The sequence below is a fragment of the Chaetura pelagica genome, unplaced genomic scaffold (assembly GCF_000747805.2).
Source record: "Chaetura pelagica isolate M959 unplaced genomic scaffold, ChaPel_1.0 scaffold123, whole genome shotgun sequence".
Lineage (NCBI taxonomy): Eukaryota > Metazoa > Chordata > Aves > Apodiformes > Apodidae > Chaetura > Chaetura pelagica.
Window position 1 is genome coordinate 1,709,589 of NW_009953295.1, and position 27,877 is coordinate 1,737,465.

Below are 27,877 nucleotides of genomic sequence, written 5' to 3' on the forward strand. Positions count from 1 at the left end.
TACCTAATTACACACAGAGTAAGTATATTCCTGATTCTCCTTTCCACATCTGTTGGCAGTGTGATATATTACTTTCCTCCTTTTGCTGAATACAAATGAGTTACATCTGAAAGGTTTACCAGGGTCGTACATTGCATAACATGGCTATTATTTCTTGAAGTTTGCTTTGGGAAGAGAGTTACCTTCCTTTGTATTTTTTTAATCTTAATTTTATTGTCCTGCCAGCATTCTATTGCTGACAGTTGCAGCCAACATGTAGCAGAAATGATGCTAGAGTAAAGGTTATTATGTATCGTAATACAGAACAAAATGAAAGTGTGCCCTAGTATAGAAGTTAAAACTTCTGACTCGCACAAAGATTAACTATCTTTTGAGTTGTCTTGACCTCCTTGCTTGCAGAGAACAATAATATTTTGGTTTTGAGTTAAAAGCCTTTGAACACATTTTTATCAGCTGCAGTCGATTCAACATTTTTATGCAGTTGTTCAGTTTTGCTGACAACTTTCCTACTGATTTCAATTAGTAGAAGACTGTTCTGTAGCAGCAGGGCCCGTATGAGGATTGTCTAAATTCCACAGTTTCATAACGACTGGGTGCAAAGGGGGTTGTGTTTGTATGGCTCTTGCATTGTGTTTCTTTAGACTGTGAAAGCATTTTATTTGTAAATATCTAACATGTAAATACAATTAAAGCACAATCACAATTTTGTTTTAAATGATTTTATTTTGAAAAATACGTGTAGTGTAACGTCGACTAACTGTAATACTGACACTGTCAATCAGAACTTGTATTTCACACAATGATCAGCTAGTCATGCAATAAAATATGTACCTGTTATGAAGCACTCCCACTTCAACTGTTTTATCATTATCTCTTTTTATGGAATAGCACAAATCCTCGTACATTGAAACACCCTCTATGCCTCCAGTCTTTCTACACACTTGACAGCACACACTAGTCACATAGATCAAGAACCCTGAGGCGAGACCACAGCCTTACTGAAATAGAATGGTGCTTGCTATCGATTTCAGTGGGCTGGAGGTTTCACCTTGAATATCCCATCTGTGAACATATTGTGCATGGCCATTGGTGATCCCTGAACCACATCACTTGCTTGTAACTGGAATATTTAGTGGAAGGACAAAAAAACCCAACCCAAAATAATACGTCTAAAACCCAAATGGTTTTACATCTCAGGTTTTGCATTAGTTTCAGTTAGCTGTAGTATCTTAAACACCGACACTGCTACTAGACTTTCTGAAGTAGTTTTCCCTTCAGATTTGGAGAGTTTGAAGAAAAAAGTTAAGTGATGTTAATAGTAGAGTGAAACATAGAGTGGCAAAGCTGCTTCCAAACATCCATGTATTTCATACTATATATTGCAAGCACAGCTTTCTTCCCCTCTCCTCACCTCTTATTTTGAGCTTCAGATATCCTTCCCACATTCAGGGCAAAGGATATCATCCCTTTCTGTGAGGAAACCACGACCCACTAATGAGAGAGAGCACTTCTTACAGTTAAAGCAATCATTATGCCACTGCCGTTCTTCAAAGGAGATGTATTTGGTTCCTCCAAGTCCTGTTTGAAAATGAAAAGCATTCTGTTACAAGGAAAGAATAACACTTCAGCCATCAAGTGATGGTGCTTCAGGCTCCCCTCATGGATTCCTACAGAGGCCTGACATACAGTAGAACAACACCATTCTGACAAACTTATTTGTTGCTGTGCTAATTTTGCCACCCTTATTTTGTAGCAAGTAGTATTTTCATCCTCGAATAATTCTGTTGCTTTCAGCTAGGTTAGTCAACTAGACTTAATCACTGATGCTAATGTCAGAAATGAACTTTCAAGGGATGGCACTACAAAACACAGCAGAGGAAAGGAAAGCATCTGCTCCTGAACAGAAGTCTGATCATTTTTTACAGAATGTTTTATGGTGTTGGAGTAAGTTACTTTTGTAGTAATGCTTTTAGACCATTAAAAAAGAAGTCTGACAGGTTGTTAAGACTTGGATTCATAGCTTTGAAGGAAGAGTGCCTCAAAAAAAGAAGCAGGTTAGCAAACTGCAAAAAAAATTTTCTCATAAAGAGTATGGAAGTTGTACAGAATCACAGAATATTAGGGGTTGGAAGGGGCCTCTGAAGATCATTGAGTCCAACCCCCCTGCCAGAGCAGAAAAAAACCCAACACAAAACAAAACCAAAACCACCAAACAAACAACTAGGGCAGATCAGTCAGGCATCCAGACAGGTCTTGAAAGCCTCCAGAGAAGGAGACTCCACAAAGGTAAAAACATTTCTTAGTAGTAATTTTCTGTTGCTTAACCTCAGAAATTGCAAGCAATTTGAATATGATGCATTGGTATGACTACCTGGAAGTCAGTGACAAAAAATTGGCATATCTGTTACCTGATGAGGGGGTTTTGTTTTGCCTTTAGTAGCAATATTTTGAAAAAAAAGCAGCATATGGTAGAAAGGATTGCAATATTCAAAAGAGAAATGCCTCTTTCACTCAAACAGAAAATAGTGCCTGAGGTGTTACACATTAACTTTTATAGGAGTTATGCAATCAAGCATTATTAGTGAGGGACAGGTGCAAGGGCAATGCAATACCAAGAAAGAAAATGGTCCAGGTAAAACTTGGATTTGCATTCTTGGACTACATGGATCATGCTGTTAAACCCTGATTACTTCATAGAGGACGTTATATTTTTATGCGAAGTATTTTGTAGTAAAGCTCTAAGCAATTTCTTCCTTTTAGTACTTCTCTACTGGAAAGTAGTATCTAAAAATCTTGTGATTTTTTTAGTTGCTGTCTTGAAAAGTCAGGGAAGAAATGTGCTGTGCTGAAGCATGAGGTATAAGTCAGTTAGACACTTTCTGCTGGCAGAGACGCTGTTGATGCAGACGTCAGTGATCCCTGTAATGAATGCAAGTGGAATGATGTACGGAATATATCTCACTATGCGTATAGCTCTGTTGTTACTGTGTGTCCACCATGTTCCATGACAATTACGTGAAAAGGAGGAAACCTCATTTTAAGGACCTTCTCCATTTATTTTTGTTCGTCATCTGAGAGGCAGCATAAGTATTTAATTTAATATGTCTTGAGTTGTATCATGTCTTGAGTCTCTCAAGTTAATAAAAATGAATTATTGAATATTTCTAATATTAGGAGTTCCTTGGAAAAAACAACAACAAACAAACAAACAAAAAACAAATGAAATGTAAAGGTCCTGGCCACGAGAGACCTACCACTGATGGGGTTTGTGCATCCAGCACACTTTTTGGCGTAGAGGTTGCAGAAGCAGCTCAGGCAGTACGCGAACTCATCCCGGGAGGTAAAGCGTTGTCCAGACAACTGCTTCTTGCACCCAGTACAAACGAAGCATTCCTTATGCCACGGCTGCTCCCGGTAAGTAACACCTCCTGTAGTGATGGCCTGTTTTGTGGGAAGTAAGACAGAAAGTGTTTTGTTGAAGGTGGCAGGTTTGCATCTGGGTTTGGTAGAGAGGAAAGGTGATGGGTTTTTGTGGGCGGGAGGATGGAAAAAAGGCTTAGCAGCAGCAAAATCATCATTTTGGCTGGCGTTGGCCTTGAGAAAAGCAAGTGATTTAATATAATATCCTAATTTATACAAAGAAGCCCCATACTAAAAAGTACTTTGTTCTCCATATATGGTATAATCTCAGTCTCAGTTGTACTGTTTGTTTTTAAAGCAAGTCTTTGTGTGTTGCTTTTTGTATGTGTTTGATAAGATTTGTGTCATCTCTGTTCCTTCACCTGTCCCATTCTTCATGGTGAAGGAACCATCTTATGTGTTTCAACTTTCCTGTTGTTCTCCTTGGCAAAGATGGCTTTATTTCAAATTTTAGCTGAAGTCCTTGCTTTCTGCTTCTCTGGACTTTGAGGTTTTGTAGCAAGTCGTTGCCTACAAAAACAGCTCCCCTGATGTTAGACAAACTGAACATGTTTTTGATCCTTTGAGTATTCCTAAGAAGGCTGTAAAATTGGATAGTTTAATTTTTCTTCCTCTCTTCCCTAAAGGGAGATTCCCTTGGAATAAGGCTTATATATGATCATGCTACCTAATACGTGTATTCATCTGTGTCTTTGCCTCTTACCACAAGCATTTTTGAGCCTCTTCTCAAATGTGTCTAACTTTTGCCACTAGACAGAGGTTTTAAGATCTGAAACTCATAGGAGCTTCAGAAAATTAGTAGATGGATAGGAGGCAATTCTTTTTTTGTTTCATTTTTTAAAGAATTCTAAAATTTCTATCTGTGTATAGAATTCAGAACATTCACAATTAAAAGGTCCTTAGCCTAGAAAGTCATACTCCTGAGCATATTGAGTTGAACACTGCTTATTTCAGGAATGGCATTTGCTGTGTGCAAAGCTGGTCTCTCTGTCTTGAACTTCATTAGAATATTAAAATATTATCAGTGTTACCTCATCTTCCTTCCAGTTGGAATGTTTGTATATGTGATATATACATCATGGGTTATGTGGGAAAGAGGTTCTTCCAATTCAGTTTTGGTTTGTTTTTTTCCCCCCCTGCTTTGTTTTTTCTTTTGTCTTGTTTCAAAAACTTGTTTTCTGCATGCTTTCAATACAAGGGGATCTTTTGACCTTGAGTAAGAGAATTCTCACTGTAGTAGCTGCTCTGCCTGGTGTAGGTTGGGGACTAGAATTACATAGTCTCCTAAAATCAATTGACTCCAATTTTTTTATCATACATAATAAAAAAGGTGTTTTCTCCCTATTCGGACATAAAATGGATGGACTTCAGTCCCTTAGGCTTTAGGTAAGTAAAGTAAGATCACTACCTTCTTGCACTGGACACACTGCATAGCAAACTGCTTTTCGTAGCAGGGTACGCAAAAGTTTTGATTGTCCTTAGGGATGAAACTCTTTGTCCCAATAGGCTGTTGGCAGCGATAGCAGATAAAGCAGGTCTCATGCCAGCTGTTGCCCTTGTATTCCATCTTCCGAGTACCTGGAATGAGACCAGAGCATCAGCTGAACTACTTCTGGGTGAGCCAGATGCAATTGCTCTTGTTTGCTTGCCTGACAGCTGACTGTCATAAGTCTGTAAGCAGTGCAACTGTGAGCTGGAGGCTATTTCATGTTCCCACCAGCTTTGTATGGCATGTTTTTGGAGAGTGAGTGGTTCTCCTACAAAGGAGAGAAATATTTACTGTTGGCAATGAAGGCTTAGGACACCTTTTTTGTGGTGTTATTAGAGTTAATGATGATTTCTAATGCACAGGAAGATTCTGGACACCTGGGGAGACACCAATAAAACTGCTGTTAGTTCTGAGTGAAGGTAATGACATTCCTCATAGAAGTTTGACTTTTTTCATTTCATGTCCTTTTTTTGGACACCTGGAAGCTACCTGGTTAATTCCTAGAAGCTTCTTGCCTACCTTTCCCCATAAAGTATAGTCACTGTCTGAGAAAAAGGATTGTTTTACATCTGCTCTGTGAACTTGTTCTTGTCCTCATTGCTGTCCACCATAAATTTGGAATGGTTTCCAGCTCTGAAACACCTATCCTGTTTTTCTGTCTCTTGAAACTACCTACCAGTAAGAAAGAAGCTTTTTCTCTGTCTTCAGTTGTAGTTAAACTAAAGGTGCAATGTGAAAGGAAGAGAAAGCTTTAAACGATCCTTTGTTGGAAGGTGTGGTAGTTAGGAGCTAACTGTACTTCTCTAAAATGAAGTTTTAGGGTACAAATACTATACTTTACAGATTCAGTCCACTGTATGACAGGTGGATTCTGAGCCCTTTCTGGAAATTTGAAATATTGTATTATACGGGGAAATTTTTTTTGCACACTGTATAATTGCCTATGTACCAGTTTCAGTCAGAATATTTTATACTGTCCAACAGGAAAAACAAACAAATGATGCTTCCACAGTTCTGCATTACTTCTGAAACCAGTAGCAACAAACATGATGTCAAGTGCTTGGCAGACACACATGTTGGCTAAGGATGAAGAACCATACTAGCTCCTTTAATGACAACTATCCCCACCCCCATTACTGCAGGGTGAAGTTTTACCATTTTCCTCCTCTCAAGGATTATTTTCACTTTGTTTACTGGTTACATATTTTTCTTTTTTTTTTCTTTTTTTTGGTCATACTGAATTCTGTGCAGAGGCATACTGCAGAGTTTGGGGTTTTTCTAATAATTGACTTGCAGCAGTGTAGTGAGTGAGCAGTTAATTAGGCTTCTGCTTGATTCTTGCATGGTTGCATTTCTGATCCATTTTTTAAATGGACACCTTTTAAGAATTGCTCCCTTTCTGTGCTGGTAACATTCTATACCATGCCAATGAGCAACTAAATCAGTCCTTGAAGGAACGGTGTTTTGGAAAAAGGAGATGTGGATACTGCTTTTTTAAAATAGTCTAGAATTTTATTTTCACATTTTTAGCTGTTCTGTCTTTGAGATTTTTTTGTCACTGAAACTCAAGGGACAGGGAGCCCTGTTTGTTAGCTGCTGGACTGAAGTCAGTGGGAATTTAGTTTGCAGAAGGACTGAAAGATCAAGCTTGTAATTTCTTTAGTATTTAACAGGCTTGTCATTATAATGCTTTATTAAATCTAAATTGTACATTTAGTAGAGCAAAGCAAAGGGCAAGTGTAGCATTAACAGTACTAAAAGTCTCCGTAAAAGGTATCCAACCACTTGCTGGTTCTTTCAAAATGAATTATGTTGGTGATCACAGTGCTCTGGTGTGGCTCCTGTAATGACACAGTGTGCTGTGTAAGCAGAAAATACGTTCTGGGTTTACTGCCCTCTGAATGTGGTGACATCATGGCTATCCTGACAAAGCAGCTAAAGACCAGTTGGTGGTTGTAAAGCTTCATAAAAGTGGTTTTCTTCTGTTTCAGGTTACAAGAGAAGAAGGGATTCTCTGGGTTGCTGAATCCAGTCTCCATTACTGCGTATCAATCCATAGCTCGCATAGTAGTAAAAAAGAGATCCATTTGGTAAATAAGCTCGATGATCTTGGGGACAAACGTTATGAGCAATCTTAAAAATATACATATATGTCATTTCAGCTTTAAAACTAGCTCTGGCTATTCCCAAACATGTCAGGTTTTAGTACTGTATTGCTTAAAGCAGATGCAGCTGGAATGATAGGAGATGCCTAAACTCGATCACAAATGGATCTGCTTTTAAATGTTGTTATTGTTTCTATTTATATGTCATATTTCATTGTCAAACCTTCATTTTTACACTTTAGCTGCACAACCTTGTAGTTTTCAGCTTTTTTCTAAGATGACCAATGTCAGAACCAGCTAAGGAAAAATTTTACTGCAAAAATAACTAGTAATCGTTATGAAGCATGTATGTGGATTCTTTTAATATTTTATTTCTGGACCAACATTCCTTCTACTGCAAGCTCTCAAATCATCACAGAATGCTGTAGTATTGACATGAGCAGATGAGGTTTTAGCAACCTATTGCTGTAACCCTGTGTTTCATGTTGAAAAGAAAATGGCTCTTTCCTGTTTCTTCACGTCTTTGCGCTCAAGATCTCAGAGGCACTTTGACCAATTTTTCATTTTTATGGGAGAAGTTAAATTTAGATTAATTACATCAAAAGCTAAATCATGGCTGGGGTAAGCTGCAAATTTGCAAACTGCCTCTGATCTTCAAGCAGTGGAAGCCAAACAAGACAGAGTACAAAGTTGGGATTGGACAGAAAGATAGATTTAAAATGTCTGGCCATCATTGTCCAGCCTTTTAATGAATACTGCTGTAGAAAATTATAAACCTCATTAATAAAAATACTAAATTAAATAAATACCAATTTTCAAAAGTAATCCACTTCATGAGGATAACAGTTCTATCATGATTCATCATGAAAATTATGTGTTCTGGTCATGGAAATAACTCAGAATGCACTATCAGCTGTATTATATGACATTCACCCTGACTTAGCAGAGATAATAATCTGTCTGTTGTGTTTAGACTTGATATTTAGCCTAATCTTAGTCCAAAAAATGAGCATCCTAACCTGGCATAATAGTCTTCTTGCACTCATTGCATTTTGAAGAGTATTCGTTGGAGTAGCAATCAGTACAAAGTAGATGTTCCTCTTTTGCAGCAAAAGGTTTGTCCACCAATGAATTCTTGCACTGGAAGCAGTGGAAGCAGGTTTCATGCCAGTGGCGGTCCTTGTAAGACAGATCCTGTAGAAATCCAAAACCACAAAGTAAGTGGAATGAATAGTTTGCACAATTAGAAGCTCAGAGAATGTAAACACATCTAAATCTGAACCACAGCCAGGAGCTGAGTCTAATTTGTACAGCTTAAGAAAACAAAATGTTCTGATGGAGGTGAACTTATTTTGCAATGATAACTGGGAAGAGCTCATGACAACTATCGACCCTCTTCCAATTCAAGGTAATCTTAATTTTTTATATGTGGCGGAGGAACAACTAGTTTAATTTAGGTATTTCCTAATACCTAATGCCCCATTTTTGAGTCAGATTAAAACTTGTTAATGTTGTAGGTGCAATAGACTTCCCCCAGGTCATTTCATAACTGTTCATTGCCAAACAGAAACCCTTTTCCAATTACTTTTTGGTATTTATTCAATTCAACAGATTTACACCAAGGGTGGAATTGTTCTGATCTCTGTTTCTTGGGGTTTTTTTTCACTTCAACTAATTTTTACTGAGTCTGTTATTTTGGTTTATCCATGTTTCAGATGTCGATCAGACTGAAAGATGAGAGATCACACCATACCCTTCAGCCAGTGATCCAGAACACTCTGGGCAAGGGATTAGCACAGCCACCTATGTATTTTAAATACTCTCCACAATGGTAGTTTTATTGTTTTTAAAAATGGTCTTTCTAAAGATTGTGACCTTAAGGCGTGGAATGTGCCTTTTAAAATTTAAACTAAGGTGGCGTAATCATATCACACTTGAACAGTGTCTTTGGACTCCAATCAAAATGGAGCTTAGAACATTACAAAAGGGTGTCTATCCCCAAAATATTTAGGCTTCAGTTTGAAGTGAGGTAGTATTTTCATGAACTGGGAGTATAAAAATTCAGCAGAAATACCAACATGGGTTCTAGCTCAAGATCTACTATGTATTAATTTCCAGGACTAAATTAATCTGGTTAACTGAAGGAAAACAATGAGTTGTAGAACATCAGATTTTTTAATTGTGTAAATGGAAGCATCACAAAGTATTTGAACATAGTCTGACCTAAGCTGTCTCTGTGTCAGTGCAGTCACAGGTAACTCCATGTGCGACGTTAGCCCAGAGCAAATAAAAGATACTGTGGATTTAGGTTAACCTCAAGAAACCACACATGGTGTTTGCAGGGGCCTTGTTCTCATAAATAGCTACCAGGAAACACTGGAATACTTTTGCCTACCTCAGCTGCTGTTGTGAAAGCTTTTTAAACTATAGCAACTTCTGTCAGAATTTGACCGTGCAACATAGACTTTTGATTTGCACATCTGTGGTGCTCATCAAAATGTCATAAATCTCTGTGAGTAACAATTGGTATCCAGTGTCTTTCATATGGGAGGTTGCACTCTGCATTAGAATATCTGAGCCTCCTACTCTATAGCTTTCAGACAGTTGTGTATTCAACTTACCTGTTCATTTCAGCTAACTCCTTTTGGAACAACCCACATTTCTGACTATAAAATTTTAAGCTTTTCTAATAGCAAAATGAAAAAACCCCCACAAACAAAAACCTTATTTGGAAGTCACTTATATTTTTTTTCCTTTAAATGAAGTTGAATATCCTAGATCTGATCTCAGAGGGGAATATTATTTTCAAGAGAAAAATACAACATACAGCCAACAGAGTTTTCCAAAATGTGAGATTTGCCTGCTAGAAAACAAAGTGACACAAACCTGTTTTTCTTTCTCTTCTATCTTTCCCCCTTGATGCTTTTCTTCTCTTTTTGAAAAATTCTGCAAGCTTTTTTTAATCTTCAAAACTCGTAGGCTGTTATCTGCTTTTGTTCTGCCTTGTTTTATCAATGAAATTATACCTTGGAGAAGGTGTGTGCTTTTTAGAAGAGAAGTAATGAAGGCAAGGGGTAGGTGTATATGATGAAAGTTTTGATCCTGGAGTCAGTTATGATGGCAGCTTGTATAGACAGTAGCTGGGTAGGTGAAAGTAGCAGATCTTTCATCATGGCAAAGCGATGAAGCGTAACTACAACCCAAAGTACCCAAGATACGGACTGACTCAGATAATCTTGAGCTACCTTAGATGATTATAACAGATACTATCATTGAATGTAGTGGGATTCGGAGGGCTTTGACATGCCTGCAGAAGAGTAGTAGACTGATGAAAAAGATATTGTTTTGTCTCTCTCTGAGGCTGTCACATCCAAAGGAATTCTAAGATATTGATGAAACAATTTCTGCATCATGATTGCTCTTCAGTCAGTATCATAAAGTCCCTGGAAATCAGGTCTGCTTCAGTATGTTGCACGTCTAACTGGAGCCTTTGGCTTGTACATCAGTTGTGGCTGTATTCATCAGGAACAAATTCTACACTGGAGAAGCTGCGTGTGCAAAACTGACTTCAGGCTTGTCTGACTGTTAGGCTGGTCCTCAGTTAAGCTGAGGTTTCCTCTAGGCATGAGAGCTCTAGTTTACACTAGCTGATTGTAGCCCAAATAAATCTGTTCCAGAAGAAGGTACAAGTGATTTACAACTATTCCTGTTTATTGCATGGATTCCTAGGGAGAGCTAATAAAGAAAATTACTATTGTGGACTCAGAACTGGAGTGAATCCATAAAATACTGATGAGCATGACTTCTCAGCTGCTTTATGCACCCTAAGGGACATGATTCCCTGGTGCTACATATTTGAACTGGATTTTTAAATGCAGCTTCCTATGTTGCCTAGAAGAAATCTGGAGGATGACCCTTTTTGCACTCAATCTGTGAATTTGTCTTTGAAAACTGACAGCCACATGGTCTTGTATGATACAGCACACATAAACACAGATATGAGACTGAAGAATTACCATAGATTGAAATCTGAGGAGTGGAACAGTGTTTGCAAACACAGAGTTGCACGCACATAGATGCTCTTGGACATGGTCTGTCCTGAATAAGCGCTTTGCAGCAGAAGTGCAGAGAGCACCAGACCAGTTCCAGATGTGCTGCTAGTGAAAAGAGAAGGAAAGAAGGGCAATGCCTGTCTCTGCAGAGCTGCGTTATACCCTGCAGCAGAATTTGCAGGAGAAATATTTAGCACTTCATTCAGTTACGTTTTTTTTCTGAACATGGAAAATAATCCTTTCTTTGTCTGGTTTCATTTGAAGATAAAAAGTAAACAGATTTGCAAAACCTGAAACTACTCAAATTTCAATAGGTGCTTTGCTCAGCTTGTTTTCAGAATCAGCTTCGGCTGAAAGTTTCAGCTTGGTGTTCCTTGGGACAACCAAATGAATGGTGGATGTCTCAAGCAGATGTCAGAGTGGGCCAAGTGGAGTTCTTTGTACACATTCAGATGGTAAACACTAAGGCTCTGGTGCAAACAAAACTTAATGCAGGTCCTATTGCTATCCAAAACTTTAGAGTTATCACCAAACAAAAATGAGTTTGAAACCTGCAGTTTTGAAAAGCCATTAAATGCTTTTTAAACAATTTTATTTTCACTTATTTTCATGTTTTCATCCCCAAATAAAACTTTCTCAAGGTAACTGTTTTGAACACCAGCAAAATCAAATTTTATAGTTCCATGATAGTTCTGTGTAGTTTTGCTCCAGCATGGTTTATTAGGCCTCTAAGATAGGACCGTTGGTGACTTCTTTTGTGTTTTGAACTAGGAGAGCCTCAGTACAGCAGCTACCAGGTTAAGCAAAGGCTCCTCATGTCCTGCAACTGCATTGTCTTCTACTCTGGCTTTACAAATCTAAATAAACTTAAGCCATTCTGTATTATCTTTTCTCCTGAACTATCCTTCAGCAGGGACCCAACAGGAAGTGGGAGATTAGAGAGATAATTACCAGAAAAGTAACTGTATGTTTGTTCATGAATGAAGGCTACATCAGACCTCTTTGCTTGCTGCAATGCTGATTTCAGAAGGCTGAGCAGAAAAAATACAGGCTAGGGGTAGACTTGATGGAAAGCAGTTCCAAGGAGAAGGATCTGGGAGTCCTGGTAGACAGTAAATTATCCATGAGCCAGCAAAATGCCCTTGTTGCCAAGAAGGCCAATGGAATCCTGGGGTGCATAAGGAAAAGTGTGGCCAATAGGTCTCTGCCCTGGTGAGGCCACATCTGGAATATTTCATCCAGTTCTGGGCTCCCTGGTTCAAGAGAGACAGGGAACTACTAGAGAGAGTCCAGCGGAGGGCAACAAAGATGAGTGGGGAATTGAAGCATCTCCCTGATGAGGAAAGGCTGAGAGAGCTAGGACTCTTTAGCCTGGAGAAGAGAAGGCTGAGGGGAGACCTTATTAATGCCTACAAGTGTCTAAAGGGCGAGTGCAAGGAGGATGGAACAAGACTCTTTTCAGTAGTCCCTAGTGACAGGATGAGGGGCAATGGGCACAAGCTGGAACATAGGAAGTTCCATTTAGATATGAGGGAAATCTTCCTTACAGTGAGGGTGACAGGGCACTGGAACAGGCTGCCTAGGGAGGTTGTGAAGTCTCCTTCTCTGGAGATATTCAAGACCTGCCTGGATGCAGCCCTGAGTAATGTGCTCTGGGGGATCCTGCTTTAGCAGAAGAGTTGGACTGGATGCTCTCTAGAGGTCCCATCCATCTCTGACAATTCTGTGATTCCGTGACAACAAAATGCTATTCAGATTTTAACCATGTACACCCTGTACCAAAACAAATGGTACTTCACTATCAAAAACATAGAAAAGATAAAAGTAAGTGACACTTTGCTGAATCCATCATGTTAGGGATATGAAAAGAGGTGAAGGTATCTGTCTCTCTGTCTCTGTTACCATTCCACGTCACAACAACTAGTCAGATGTTCAGTGGTGCACTGTAAAAGTGTTGTAACTCAGGACAAGTTTTAAACATTAACAATCTGAAAAAACAAGTATTTTCTCCCTTTCCTGATCCACATTTCTAGAAGCTATTTGTTTTTCTTTAGTTTGAGTGTAAGACTGACATCTAATTTTTGGCCTGAGTGTTGATACAGAAGCTTTATCTCACAATCCACTTTTAATTTCATTCTCACATTTTGCAGAGTTTTCATCACCTCCTGCCTGCCAAGGCCAACTTGTGGACTGCATTAAACACTGGATTACTGTAGGTATTTCCTGCATTTGTGATGGTTTCTGTGCCATAAGGCCTGCAAGGAAACTATGAAAAGAGCCAAAATCCACCAAAAGTCACACTTCAGCAGTTAAGCAAATGAGAACAGAAAGAAGCATGAAACTGTAGGTGTGATGAGCATTTGCTGGGGACATAGATGATGAAATGCCAGTTCTTCTTAGAAAGACTAAATTCCTAGTAGGATGTGCTGGCATATGCATAATGTGTAACAACTGCGAGAGAAACGGCATCGTGTTTCTCCGCTGCCTGCCAGTGCCTCCTGCCACTCAGTATATGATGCTTTTAATCTGTCTGTAGAAGTTTCATAAATATCAGCTAGAATAGTTTACAGTTAACAACATGGTCTAAGTCCAAAAGTGTCATTCAGACATGTTGTCATTCAGGATTTTTTATATTAAAAAAAAAAAAAGAAGCAACATTTAAAATAAAGAACAAATTAGTTATTACTCAGTTACCAATTACCCTAGGAAAACTTGAAAGATAGTTAAGAAAATTCTCTCATTATTTGGATTTCAAGAAAAAATATATTCAGGATAGTTGCTTTATGGGGTCACTGTGCCATAGCTAAAACACAAGGTGAAAACCTGGCATCAGTTTGACCCTCTCAGAGCCCATTGCTGTCTAAGTGGGAGTGTTACCAGTGTCTGTGCAGGCTTAAGTTCAGCTCAGGTGAGATGATGCTGTGCACTGGTGCTGATACATTACAGTAGTGTCAGAGACAGAGAGCTGGCTGTCTTCTTGTCAACACCGGTTTTACTTTGGTGTAATTTGTTTGGTTGGTATTGTATGGCATTTTTCACCCAGACAAATAAGCATCTAAGAGGCTCTCCAAGCTAGCTTTTGCCTTGCACTCTGAAAGAATCGGGTCCAAATCTTAATCCTAACCTTTAGTCTCACGTTTTGCAAGTCCTAAGAAACATCCATAGACTAACTATATAGCCATCCTCAAGAAGGAAATTCTTTGCAGGTGAAAATAAGAACATCTCAGCTGCAGCTGGGTTCTCAGCTCAGCCCTTCTCTGTGTAGAGGAACAGTGGTGGCCAAGAAGGGACTAGCAAAGGAGGCTCTGAGGTGAGAGCTACATGGAGCTTTTCAGGTTCTAAAGTGGTTGTGAAGATGGATGCCCCTGCCAGATACAAAGGCTTGGATGTGACCCCTTCTGATAATACTGTTACTCCATTAGGTTATAGTTCCAAATTTTAAAGCTGTATAAAGGATCTGTCAGAACATATAAATATGGAGTCCATTTTAGTACATGGAGTAAACATACTGGTTTTCTTCTCAAACACAGTACATTTTACCTTTGCTCAGGGGAAACTGCAAATGCAATGTGTTAAAAAAGTAAACACTTACATAAATGTCTTGTGTATGTATATATGCGCATATTTCACCTATGTTTGTATACCTGTGTATATATACAGTTTAATGAGGAGCAGAAGCATAGTTTTTGTGGCTTTATGTTTCATGGCTGAATTATGCTGAGTCATATAGTGCACAAGCTTCAACTGAAACTTATGTTGTGGTTGAGGCACTTAAAAGGGCTCTCTCAAAGGTATGCTCTAGCATCTATTACTGTAATTGAAAAACTACTTAAGTTTTTCTCTCAGTAGAAACATTAATAGGATCTCTTTTTCTACTTAACGACCTGTTGTGTTTCTGAAAACTTGTAGGAATTTCAGTTTGCAGCTTTTATCCGTGTATCAGAGTTCGGTTAAAATTAGTCAACAGGTTCAGAATCTGCAGCATAAAACATGGACGGGCACAAACAGAAGTCACAGAAACAAAAAAAGGACCTACTTTCTTGTCCCTACTACAATCTATTACTCTTAAAGTTATGTTTTCCACATATAGTCTGTTTTTAAAAATATTCTTATATTGCAGACAATTAGGGGCTTTTCTTCCATCTGCTATTAGAGTGTGTCTTGCTTAAAAGTACAGGAAAGCAGTATATCGAATAACAGCCATACTCCCTAAATCCATAAATCTGGGTTGAAAAGTTCAGCCTGATTAATTCCTGAATACTTTGTCCGAGATTTGTTGAAGCTGGTCCAAGTTTTTAAATTCTTGAATATCAACACATGGAAATGTCTTCTCAAGGGATTAGAAAGAGACCTTAAAACAAAAGCACGTTCTGGAATGGGGCAGAAATATTTTGCTTTTTCAGGTCAGGCCAGCTGTACCTCTTCTCCAATCTGAATATTTATGAGCTGTAGGAAAGCTGGCAGTTTTATACCCTCTCAGAGATTGTTGCCTGTTCCCTGTCATGATGGTGAAACACTCTCACCTTTTTATGGCTTCTCAAAGGGGCTTTCCTACTGGTTTGCCAATAGGGTGGGATAGATCAATTTGGAAGGTATGAAACATTTATTTTTCCCAATCTGAGTAAGCACATACTTTTCTACCTCTGGATTATTGATAGAGTGGTAGTATCAGTAAGAGAGACTAATTGGTGCTTCTGGAGTTATGGATCAGCAATGTAGGAAATCAAACGTCATATCTCCTCATACCAGTGAAGAATCCTGAGCCGTGCCGTGCAAATAGCTGCTCTAGTGCAAACTTGCTCCACCAGTGAAACTCTTATCCACTTTGAACAGGTCAGTTTTGTGCAAGAAGAATGTATACTGGATGATGTCTGTTAGTGGCAGTCTAACAGACATTGCACTGGATGGCTCAAATACCACCTGTCTTCATTCAGTCAGAGTACAACTGACATGCACTCCAGCTGATTTGGTTAATTTAAAAGAAATGTAGGTGGTCACACTTCATTTGTACCAGGTAGGTGTTTCCATGTGAAGCAGCCAAAGCAAACAAGGTCTGTGCTCTGTCCTTTGCAACCTTTAGTTAGATTCCACTGTCATCCTACTGGATTTAAAAGGGTAATTATTCTGTGTTCTAACTGACTTACTACTTTGGTGAGCATTAGCCATATTTTTGTGGTTGATGAATTGGCAGCTTTTCCTGAGCACGCCTTGTCTCTTGATGACAACTGAACTGTCATCACTGCAAAGCCAGCAATGGCTTAACTCCCAAGGAAGGAAAAAATCAGTTTCTGCCACCTTTCCAGATCCCAGCTGGCCCCTAGGACACTTGGGCTCTCCTGATGAGTTAGAGATTCTTTCTAACATCAGATCATCCTATCCCTTAGAAGAAGAGAGGGGTGTTCTTCCATGTCTGTTAATATGCTTGGTAAAGAAGAGTTAGTCAAATGAAGTGGTGAAAGGCAGATGTAGGGGTCCAGAAACCATGCTCTCCCACCAAAAGAAACCTCTATGTAGCCACTAAGCCGGACTCATGGATTCCTCCAGGTGATAGCACCATATCTTAGAGCTATGTATTCAGGCTACTCTGTCAAGATTTCTGTAACAAGACACTAATGTGCCATACCTTGCAGTCAGCACCGATAGGCTTTTTGCATTCCTCGCAGGTGTTGGAATAAAGGTTCTCGTAGCATTTCACACAGTAGGGGCTGTCCTCCTTCAGGATGTACTTCTTACCAAACAGGGACTCTTTGCAGTAGTGGCAGTCGAAGCGTTCAGTCATGTTGGTGTCCAGAGTCCAGCTATCCTGTCATGAAGACAAAAACAGGTACATGTCAGTCTGACCTACACTTGACCCAATTCTCCAGGAAAGGTTTATCAATTCCAGTTTGTTACACTGTACCTCAATTTTAATTCAATTTTCAGTCAGATAAATGGACACAATAGGAAGAAACTCAACTATAAATTTTGCAGTGTTGGGTTATTACAATAACCCACCCGCTTGAGTCATCCATTGACATGTCTTTGATCAGAGCTAGTGTTGGAGACAACAGAGAGGAGTAAATCCTGAGTTTGCAGAATTCACATGAGACTTGTTATTGGTATTTGATCAATAGGTTGAAAGCAAGAAGCTGTCTCTGAAGGGGATGGAGGGAGCCAAGTACATTAAGAGTATGACCCAGCTAATCTTCAGAAGGAGAAAGATGTCCTCCCTAATCAGAATTAAGTTTTTCATTGCTGATAGACATTAGTCATGCACAGGCTATTGGACACCACTGTTAATATACTGCTCCTTCCTTGTCTACACATTACATGAGTCCATGTCTGGCAATCCCTGCAGTGAGACACCAATCCTTTACCTCTGCTCATCTGTGAGAATATGGGCATTGTTAACAGCAGGAGATGTGGGGTCAGTGACAGCATTTCTGATTCTTCTCTGATGAGGCTGAAAGAGTTATCTAACAGCTGTAGCATACGGAGACAAAAATAGAAGCTAGCTAACCTGGCTCACGTAAATGTCAAACAATTATTACAGTTGGGGAGAAGCAAATAGAAGGAACTGAACATGATGCATCATCTTGTCTGAATTAGGACAAAAGCTGTTGTTTCCTCAGTTCTTGTTACATCTTTCTGGTTGCAGGTACAAGCAACAATGACACAAATACCTTTCACTGCTTTAATGAATGTTCATTATTGCCTGTGGCAATTTAATTTCAGTGTCATTGGAGTCATTAGCTTCTTTTGTAACCTAAGACTTGCAGTGTGTGTTGCACCTGAAGCTGCAGCAGGGCATAGCTGCCTGCTTAGGAAAGGGAAATTCCCAGGCAGAAAGCACATTCCACCTGGACTGCACGACCTTCATTGCCTGCCAGGCCTGACCTTCTCTTTAAGCCACATTTGATCTATAAAGCCTTAAATGTTTTGGGTACTAAAGGCTTAAGTAGCTACCCCTGTCTTTCACACTCAAGTGACATTTACAACAGTTGGAGTCCTTTTGCCAACTTCAGCTCTCAGTTTTAAACAAAAAGTTGTTACTTGTTTAGTGTTCTTGGCACAGGTTGCTTGATTCTGGAGTTTGTCCTCTCCTTCTGGCAGTGGGAGTCACCCTTAGGGCATTCTGAAATCCTGAGCCCTCCTGCAGGATTTCAGAATGCCCTAAGGGTGACTCCCAGTGCCAGAGGGAGAGGCAAGCTACCAAACCCCAGACTAGCTTGGCAGAAAAATCCTGACACCTGGTCATCTGTACGATGGACAATCCAGAAGGAGCAGCACTCCAGATGTTTTGACCCTACAGATTTTCTATGAACAAATTAACTCTCATATCCCCAAGGGGACCTTGAAGTATGTTGGATGCTCTTGGTCTTTAAGGAGTAGTGAGGATCATAGGAGTTGATAACAAAGAGATGGAAAGTAAGAGGACTTACGCTGGAGACAGACATGCAATGACTACCCAGCGCTGCCCTGTAGCACATCTCCAGTAGTGGCTAGCAATGGAATTGTAAGGGAGGAACAGGGCTGTTACTCTGTGACCTTTCTTTAATAACTACTTCCAGCAAATTAGTCTCCCCTTAAAGCAAAGTGAAGACTTTGCCACAACATTTAAGAGGTGGATTTATTTTCCCCTCCATTTTGAGCTTGTTTATACCCCCAACCTCCATAATATTTTTGTACTTCCCATGAAAGAACTAGAGAGCGTTTAATTTCCTTCAAGGAGTAATTTCAGCAAAATTAATGGAGTCAGACCAGACCAGTATAAATTGGTGTGTGGATGTATGACTGAGTTGGAGATGGGTGATAGCTTTGTCCAAAAAGTCTGTGTTTAGGACAGAAATATGTACTTTTTACCAGACTTTATTTGAGCCCTCCTGCAGGATTTCAGAATGCCCTAAGGGTGACTCCCAGTGCCAGAGGGAGAGGCAAGCTACCAAACCCCAGACTAGCTTGGCAGAAAAATCCTGACACCTGGTCATCTGTACGATGGACAATCCAGAAGGAGCAGCACTCCAGATGTTTTGACCCTACAGATTTTCTATGAACAAATTAACTCTCATATCCCCAAGGGGACCTTGAAGTATGTTGGATGCTCTTGGTCTTTAAGGAGTAGTGAGGATCATAGGAGTTGATAACAAAGAGATGGAAAGTAAGAGGACTTACGCTGGAGACAGACATGCAATGACTACCCAGCGCTGCCCTGTAGCACATCTCCAGTAGTGGCTAGCAATGGAATTGTAAGGGAGGAACAGGGCTGTTACTCTGTGACCTTTCTTTAATAACTACTTCCAGCAAATTAGTCTCCCCTTAAAGCAAAGTGAAGACTTTGCCACAACATTTAAGAGGTGGATTTATTTTCCCCTCCATTTTGAGCTTGTTTATACCCCCAACCTCCATAATATTTTTGTACTTCCCATGAAAGAACTAGAGAGCGTTTAATTTCCTTCAAGGAGTAATTTCAGCAAAATTAATGGAGTCAGACCAGACCAGTATAAATTGGTGTGTGGATGTATGACTGAGTTGGAGATGGGTGATAGCTTTGTCCAAAAAGTCTGTGTTTAGGACAGAAATATGTACTTTTTACCAGACTTTATTAGATTTTTTATTCCAAACTATAGGATTTGATTGCACAGCTAATTTGCATTATTACTAAGTTGAAGTGTGAGAAGGAGCCATTTATGGACTTGCATTTTTCACCTTCCTTCAGAATTAGTTCTTTCTAGCCCTGAATTAGATACTGAAGAGTGAAGAACTCTGCAGTTGAGATGTGCAAAAGAAAAAAAACATAGATTGTGATTCCTTTACAGGTTTAGACCGTTTCTGTCCTTCATCCAAAGCTGCTAAAAGTAAAATATAGAAGTGGCTTGTGACTGGAAGAAGGACTGTTCCCTTAGAGGTGAATGTTCTGTCTCTCGGTCACAAGAGGTTTCTTCTTAAGTGTCATTTATTTTCGAGGTGCTTTTCACAGAAGCAAAAGCAAATATTATTTAAATGATTTATTTAATAATGTCTTTGTGTGATGATTTAATTATTTAATTGTTAGGTCAATTATTTCATTGTCACTGCCACTGTTTTAAAAAGTATCTGGGTATTTTCTTCCCTATCTTGAAAGGGATCTAGTTTCATTTAATTGTGGATTGTCCTCCTCACCCTGAGGAGGCCAAAACAGACCTGATTCTTGTGTGCCAAAGAGAGGTGAACTCTGCTTTTTGAAGACACTGCAGGGGCAGTTCTGGATGAGGTACAAGGCATAACTTCAGAAATCTGAGAAATTAAAAGATAAGAAAGGGAAGTTTCCAAGATCTGCGTTTTTACTTTAGTTGCGTAAGTCTCATTGGATCTGACACTAATTTCAGATCCAATATCTTTTAAAGTTAGGAATTCAGATTCATGTGGTTTCATTCAGAAAGCTGGAATTCAGTGTGAAGCATCCCAAATTCCAGACTTTATAGATTTGGGCCTTGGACTGTATCTCACAATCTTCTGTGTGATATTTTGAGGATATTTAACTTTTTTTTCTTCTCTAGAGAGAAGAAATTAAACGTGATCATGGGACTTATCTACTGAAGAATTAGCAGGCAAGTCAAACAAATAATTTCATTGTTATCTTGCAAACAAGAAATGCAAGATCACACTGAACAATGTTTTTGTCTGTCACTTGATGCACATGGTCCTTTACTGTGCCAGTTCTTTGGTTCCTGTCATATACAAAAATTGTGCTCAGCTTAGGGAAGATTTTCTGCACTGTTTTGGGCTTTAAGAACAAAACAAGAGACTTTCACGGTTGTGGACAGACACAAATTGCAATTCAATCTCTTGTCATTGACCTATTCCTTCCTCTTGTTTTGATACTTATTGACTGTAAAACTCAGTCTGAAGCTCATCTGTATTAGACTTCTTTGTGGTACAACAAGGTATTTAGATTTTATCTCAGTAGTCATTTTATACTTAGGCTTTTTCAGATTACTTTCAACATTATCATGAAAGGGAAATGGATTTTTCTGCTATACAGTCTCCCTCCTACAACGTTAGGCAGAACAAGTACATCTCCAAAAGGAAAAGAGCTCTTTGTATGCCCAGAAAACAAGTTACAGCTTGTGCCATATATTAGCACTACCCACGTTGTGTCTTCTAGGAAGTAAGAATTGGCATGAAAATTACCAAGTAGTTAGTAGACTGGCTTAAAAATGGCTTCTTTCCTCTTCTTTCCCTGTTTGCTCAGTTTCATTTTACTAGCAGTAATTGTTAGTGATCATATTACCTCATAAAAATTAGGGCTCATAATGTCAGTAAGAAACCATTTAATGTTCCCTCATCCCATGACACTATTGACTGCTGGAAAAGGGAACTAGCTACCCCAGGCCTTGCCTGCTTTTTCAACCATGTCTGCAAGACTAGTAAGAGATGTTCTGTGCACTTCTTATTTAAACTCCTCTTTGGGGTTTTGAATACTGAGAGACGCAGACGCACACACGGGAGAGAGACAGAAGCCAAGGGAAACTGGCTAAAAGATGTAGGAGTTGTTTAGCTTATCCAGTGCAGTGAAACTCTGATCTCTTGCTGAAACAGTACATAGACACACAGCATTAAGCCCCTGCAGATGGCAAAGAGGGTCTGGCCATTGACCTTAGTTATGTCAATAGGGCTGGGGCCCTACCTGTATCCCTAGAGCTGGATGTTCCGTCAGCTGCCTGCGCAGGAAATAAAAGGTCTTCAGAGGCACCCATCTTCATTCAAGGTATACACACATTTCTTTCACCTGCCCTTTTTTTTTTTGCCCTTTTTTTCCCAGATGAACTGTTCACATGGAGAATTTTTTATCTGTTTATTTTCCTTCCTCTGAGAAAGGAAGATTTGTGTCTGGCAACTCCGGTGACATAAGCCATGCAGGTCTAGAGCATTTGGAAACAATTTATATTAATGTTCCAAAGGCTAAAATGCAAAGATTTATTATATTCTTTGCAACTGTGAACTAGCAGTTTGAAGTATGCTGGTCTTTCTGGCAAGAGGGGATTATTTTCCTGTAACTTAGCAGCTATTGCCACATGCGTTATCTATCATCTTGTTGCAGCAACTGCAAGCTGCTTGTCTAAGAACTGATCATTCTTCCAAACCAGGCCATAATGTCATGGAAGGGGAGAGGAGGGAAAGATGATTTTATTTTATTATTTTTTTTGCTTTAGGAAAAGAAGAAACAACTGTTTGTCAGCAGCAGTGACTAGAATAAAAAAGAAGTAACACACAGTCGGAGTCCACCTAGACTTCAGAAGTTATCTGGAGTAGATGCACACCATGAACACCTAAAACATACACTCTGTGTGTTTAGATTTACTAAACACATTAAGGGGCAATAGTCACTTTCTTTGTTTATGCTTTTCCTCCTGGTATAAGTTCCTGCAGATACCACGAAGAGAGAGCAGAGGGAGAGCAAAGGGAACCTGGGTGTTTGGAGGTCTCCCTGGCCATAGGGTAGGGTTGCTTGGATCCCTGATCCTACAGCAGTGGGCTTCTGGCCATTGGGAGCCAAGCCAGCTGATACAGAACAGCCAAGTTTCTCTCCCTGAGCCACAGAAGGACATTTGCTTCCTTACACTAAAGACAGCCAATGCAAAAGCTGACCAGGTGCTGAGAGACAATGATGCATAGCTCATCCTGCAGGATGAGCTATGTTTTGTTTACTGAAGGAAAAAAAATCAATAAAAGGAAAAGTGGCTTCATCCTGGCTCAAACCAGGACATTTGTCTATGGTAAAACATTCTGATGTCTCCTTTTAAGTACTTTAGAGCAATTTTCTGAGGAGACTGATGGCATTAACATGTGCAGATAACCAAAGCACACCTGGTTCCTGTCTGGGTTGCACAGTCAGCCTATCATGAATTGGAAAATGGATAATCTGCTATCTAAGATTGTTTTCCTTAACATAATAGTAGTAACAAAAAACCTCACAGAAAATGTTTCTTGTGTGGTAAAGTTCCTCATATGCCTGGCTAAATTAATTCCAGTTACAGTAATGAAGAAGGAACGCTCCAGTTGTGGTTTCTGTGTGGTTTGTTGTGTTTGGCAGCCAATAAGGATCAGCTCCAGCTTTGAGCCACCCCAGCAGTGGTAGAGTAAGCACCAGTGGTCATAACTACAGAGGCCACAAAAGAACTGAGCATTGACACTTTGGAAGTGTACCCCACACAATTTACACTATGATTATCTGAGGTTGATATTGAAATGACTGGAGGATGTATGGTCTTACCAACATTCCTGCATACATTTCAGTTCCAAAAGGAGCCTATTGAAATAACATGGAGCATGACTTTTAGATCTACCATAGCAAGGAAGAGCACCGTTCAAGCGGAAAGGCTTGCTCTTATTTTGTATTTCAAAGGCTTTTGAAACTGCTGTCTTCCTTCTTTTTCTTGCAGAAAGCCTTACTTAAGCAGAAAGGCTTACTCAAAGAGAAAGATCAAATACTGGATACTACTTAAGAATAGAAATTCATATTTCTAATGCAAGCATTTGACAACAGAAAATGATTGAGGAATAAAATGAGATTAATAAAAGAAATTGTCATCACTGGCCCTACCATACAGAAATCATGTATAAGCTAAATGACTGAAGACACTAAGTTGCAACGGAGGTCAGTTTTTCCCGAAAAGTGTTGCTCTCTCTTATTGACAGGAACACTGCTAATCCCAGAGAAATTAAACCATAAGATAAAAATATCCAGAAAATGCCACGTGCTACCACGCAGTGACATTTCTGAATTATCCTATATTTTTGAAATCCTATATACTAATATCCAGGGCACAAAACCAGAACAGTGTCCCAAATATTAGACATTTCTTTCTTTCTAGAAAAGATGGAAACAAACCTGGGAGGACCCTGTTGAGGAAGAATGCTTTGTCCTTTATCCTGGCCTCTAGCAGCACAGCTCTGGGTCTCTCTGTCTGGTTCTGTTTACAGAGGCAAGACCACAAAGCCCCTTTCTGTCTAGTACAACTGGCATGCCTGGTGATTTGGAGGATCAGTTAACATACATCATTCAGCTGCTGTATAAAACTACTCTATCAGTAAACGCCTCAGGGCTGTGGGGCATCTTCCTCTGCTCAGCTGCTGTGCCCTTGGCTTTCCAAAACATGGCAAAGGAGGCTATGTACACTTTAGAAGTACCTATTCAGCTGGGCACATCTTAGCGAATAGGTTGATTATATCTGGGTGAAACCAGTTTAGACCAATCTGTTTTCTGGGGTTTGGGGCTGAAGATTGGACATAGAAAGCGAAGGGAGCAGCTATTAATGCTGAGTCAGAGTAACTGTGGTCCATCAGAGATGCAGAAGCAAGCACAAAAAGACATGGAAATCCTGGGCACATGGACAGAGGCAATCTTTTTGTGGGCAAGATCCTTTCTAACTAAAGAAAGAAGATGTTGGGTTAAGCACGGAGAGATGCATGACATTGTATGGAAGAGGAGGAATTAACCAGAAGTGGGGTCCTGGTCTCTGAAGATACTTTTGGTCTAAATTGCAAGAGTACTTGAGAGCAATGACAAAAAAAAGCTAGGTAAATGCTTACAGGTATTTTAGGGTTTTATGCAACCTGCTACTTTTATTTACAAGATGAAATAAAGAGTAGTGGGGTTTGAGTCCTTGTGCTTGCCAAGGATCTAGAACTACCACCAAAAGTGCAGCCTTAGGGCTTGGCCTGCTGTGATTGATATATTTGCAACATTAATATTGAAAATTTGCTGTGAAAGAGAGAGGTGAATATTCTTATATCATTGTTACACTCACCTATTTCTCTTACAGTGTATTGCTATAAGTACAGTAGCTGTTTAGCATCCTAGTTAACATTATCCCATATCATATAGAAGGGTATGTGAAAAGGAACAAAATGAGGACTGTAACCTTTTCACCTGAGTGTTGTGGTGTTTGGGCTTAAAAGAAGCCTCTAGTGGTTTTTAATCAAACTCTCTCTATATATAGCTAATTAGTATTGTTGAAATGTTAATGCTTCAGCTACTGTCAGTGTATTCAAGACTTATTTCCATGAAACTTGTCATTACCCTGCCATTTCACACTGTCACTTGGGGTGAATCTGCATCACAAATAACCGTGCATATGTAAATTAAAACATTAAAATTACACAATTAGAATTAATCCGTATAAAAATGCAGATTATGAAATCCCCAGTCTTTGAATTGGTACCCAACTGAGGGCACAACACTACACCATCCAGAGTTTCTCTGAAGATGCTCGGGACCAATATATCTGTCAAAGAAACATGAATGAGTCTCAGACACACTTGCAACTAGTTTGTGGGGACCTTGAGGGAGTGGCAGGAAGCAGCAACTGGCATTACTTTTTCAGCTGATTTTTCAGCTGATTACAGTTTTCAGCCTGATTTTCATGAAGAAGCCATTTCCTCTGGCTGATGGTGTATACACTTATCGAGCCCTCCCTTAATTCTGAAAGAGGCAAGGCAAGCAGGTGAGGACAGTAGTGGGTAAGACCTGGCTCTGTATCTCAGGGATTAATGCCCTGGACAACTGAGGCAGGAGCCATACCTGTGAATATATGTCTTTTCAGCCCTCCTCCTGCCTCTTTTTTTGGGATGAAATCTTGAATTCACAGTGTAATGCAGCAGAAACTCTTGCCAACCCTTACAGTTGCAGGAGCTGTACTTTGCCAACAACTTTTTTTGGCTTTTTGGCTCCTGATGCTTAAAGCATGATGGGATCCTGGAAGACTGCATTGTGTGTGATGGAAGGAATTGTCTAATTTTTTTTCTAATGCAAACTGTATCAACTGGAAGTGCTGGTATCTATATGGGTAGGAAAGATGTGATTTCAGAGAAGGAGCTTCCCTAAGAAACTGTATAGTTGTAGGTAGGAAACATGGCTTTATCTGTATCTCTGTATTTTAGTTGGGAATCACCTTTATGTGCTCTTTATGGCAGATTTGCATATATGAACAATGTCTGACATAGCATAGCCACAGCTCTGTGATAACAGTGATCTCACAAACATTTTAAACATTTTTCTATAAAATCCAACCACCTGGAATTAGCTACTTAGTGCTTGCATGTGCAGCCCTACTCATTCTCTTGGAAGCACATTCAGCAGAATTGTGAGAGACAAAAAAAATGTGTATTTTACCCCAGAACTTCTGTCATCTTGGGGTCTCCTAGGCTTTCCCAAGAACTGGTCCATCCCTGTGTCTCATGCTGGCTGGTCAGGTGGAGATGTCAGGTGGGAACCAGGTGGCAGTGAGGAACTCAGTTTTCAATTAATATAGTACCTCATATCCTTTCTCTTTTTTTTTTGTTTTCTCCAAATGTGGTCAAGAATAGACATGGGTTCTATTGACAGAGCAGCCTTTAGAATGGATCCTTTGCCAGTTATATGTACAAGGGCAGAAAAAAAGACATTTTCTGAATAAAATAAAATAAAAAATATGATTTTTCTGCCTCCCAAATCCAAATACCTGAAGCAATCATATTCAAAGTTTACCATCTGGCTGATAAAGGGCAGAGAAGATTTTAGCCAGAAAGCATGGAATCCCATAAATTTATGAACTGATGAAAATAGGATTCATAACATTTGGGTGCATGTGAATAACTAATAACACACAGCCTTCTGTTGGTCCCATCTAGGACAATTTCTATTTAAGACAACGTACAGATATGTATAGGCAACAATCATTGTTATTGCTACTGACCATGACAATCAGCAATCTTAGTTAATATACCTCTAGATAGGAGTCAGGGAAGTAACAATGACAGACTGACTGCTGCTGGCACATAGATTTTATAAGGTTTGCTTTCTTGTGATTATGTGTGTGTCTCTGCACACAGAACAGCTGAAATATGCAGGTATTAGGGGAACTAAACAAAACCCATATCCCTTTAGGTAAGCAGGAAGTTTAGAACAGCCGTTAATGCAGACAATGAAAGTTAGTATTTCCTTTATTATGTACACAGAGAAATCCATGTTAGACAGCATATGTTAAGGACCTGGGTTATTGTGGCTGCACATACATGCACACAGATAGAAGCATGAAAGGAAGGAATTCAGAGCTATTAATTGGGATTTACATTCTAATTTATTCTCTCCAAGCGAAATAAAAAGAAATATGGTGCAGACGGCTCCCCATTTTCCCCATATCCAATCTGTCCACGGTGTTTGCTTGCAAAGGGGAAAGGCTACCTTTGTTTCATGTGCATGTAGCCCTTGCCACAGTGCATAAATGCTTCTTTGTTGAGCTCAGAAGCCCGAGAGTGCACAGAGGTGTAAGGAATCTGAGACCCCAGCTTCTACTTTTTATCACCTCCCCAGTGGATTACACACGCAGCACAATACAGTCATTAAAAACAGTTACATGTGAAATGACCCAGCACCTCATCAGCTTGCTGATGTGTCACTTTATGGACAGACATGCAGCAGCAGTTGCTCTGATAACAAAGTTGTCTTTTTCTACTCTTCACACCCCTTGCTGTGTGCTCAGGAGAAAGGGGAACCTCCTCGCATCCTTACCCAACGACCCACTGGGGCATTAAGCAACTCTCTCCCTCCTTTCTGCACCCTTTGTTTAAAGCAATGCCTTCAAAGATACAGTCCGTGGGGAGGGAAGGGATAAAAAGGGATATTTACTTACAGAGCAGTAGCGGGCAGCTAGTGTCACCTCCTGGACCAGGGACAGGGGGTCACATCCATTAACACAGGTGTAAAGTGCACACCGACCTGTGTGCAGCGGAGAGCTGTAGAGCCAGCTGGGGCTTTCTACTGCCTCTGAAGAGCAGCTCTTCTCATTTCAGCTCTGCAGTCAGTGTTGTGT

At 39.7% G+C, this 27,877-nt stretch overlaps 1 protein-coding gene across 1 annotated transcript; it reads right to left on the bottom strand.

Annotated features, from left to right (window-relative positions):
- Positions 1-706: 706 nt before the first annotated feature.
- FHL2 (four and a half LIM domains 2) lies at positions 707-27,877 on the bottom strand. Its single transcript, XM_009997892.1, has 6 exons — positions 27,698-27,877; positions 16,690-16,869; positions 8,034-8,208; positions 4,829-4,998; positions 3,255-3,441; positions 707-1,578 (listed from the first exon to the last, which is right to left on the bottom strand). Exons 2-6 carry the CDS (start codon positions 16,843-16,845, stop codon positions 1,427-1,429), a joined length of 840 nt encoding a protein of 279 aa, XP_009996194.1. The 5' UTR covers positions 16,846-16,869; positions 27,698-27,877; the 3' UTR covers positions 707-1,426.

What these genes read in the sequence shown, in the direction of transcription:
- FHL2 (XM_009997892.1), bottom strand. Translation starts at nt 16,845, where the DNA reads ATGACTGAACGCTTCGACTGCCACTACTGCAAAGAGTCCCTGTTTGGT. An exon ending in CTATCGGTGCTGACTGCAAG is followed by an intron (nt 8,209 to 16,689) that starts GTATGGCACATT and finishes GGATTTCTACAG; the next exon opens with GATCTGTCTTACAAGGACCG. An exon ending in ATGCACAAACCCCATCAGTG is followed by an intron (nt 1,579 to 3,254) that starts GTAGGTCTCTCG and finishes ATTTTCAAACAG; the next exon opens with GACTTGGAGGAACCAAATAC.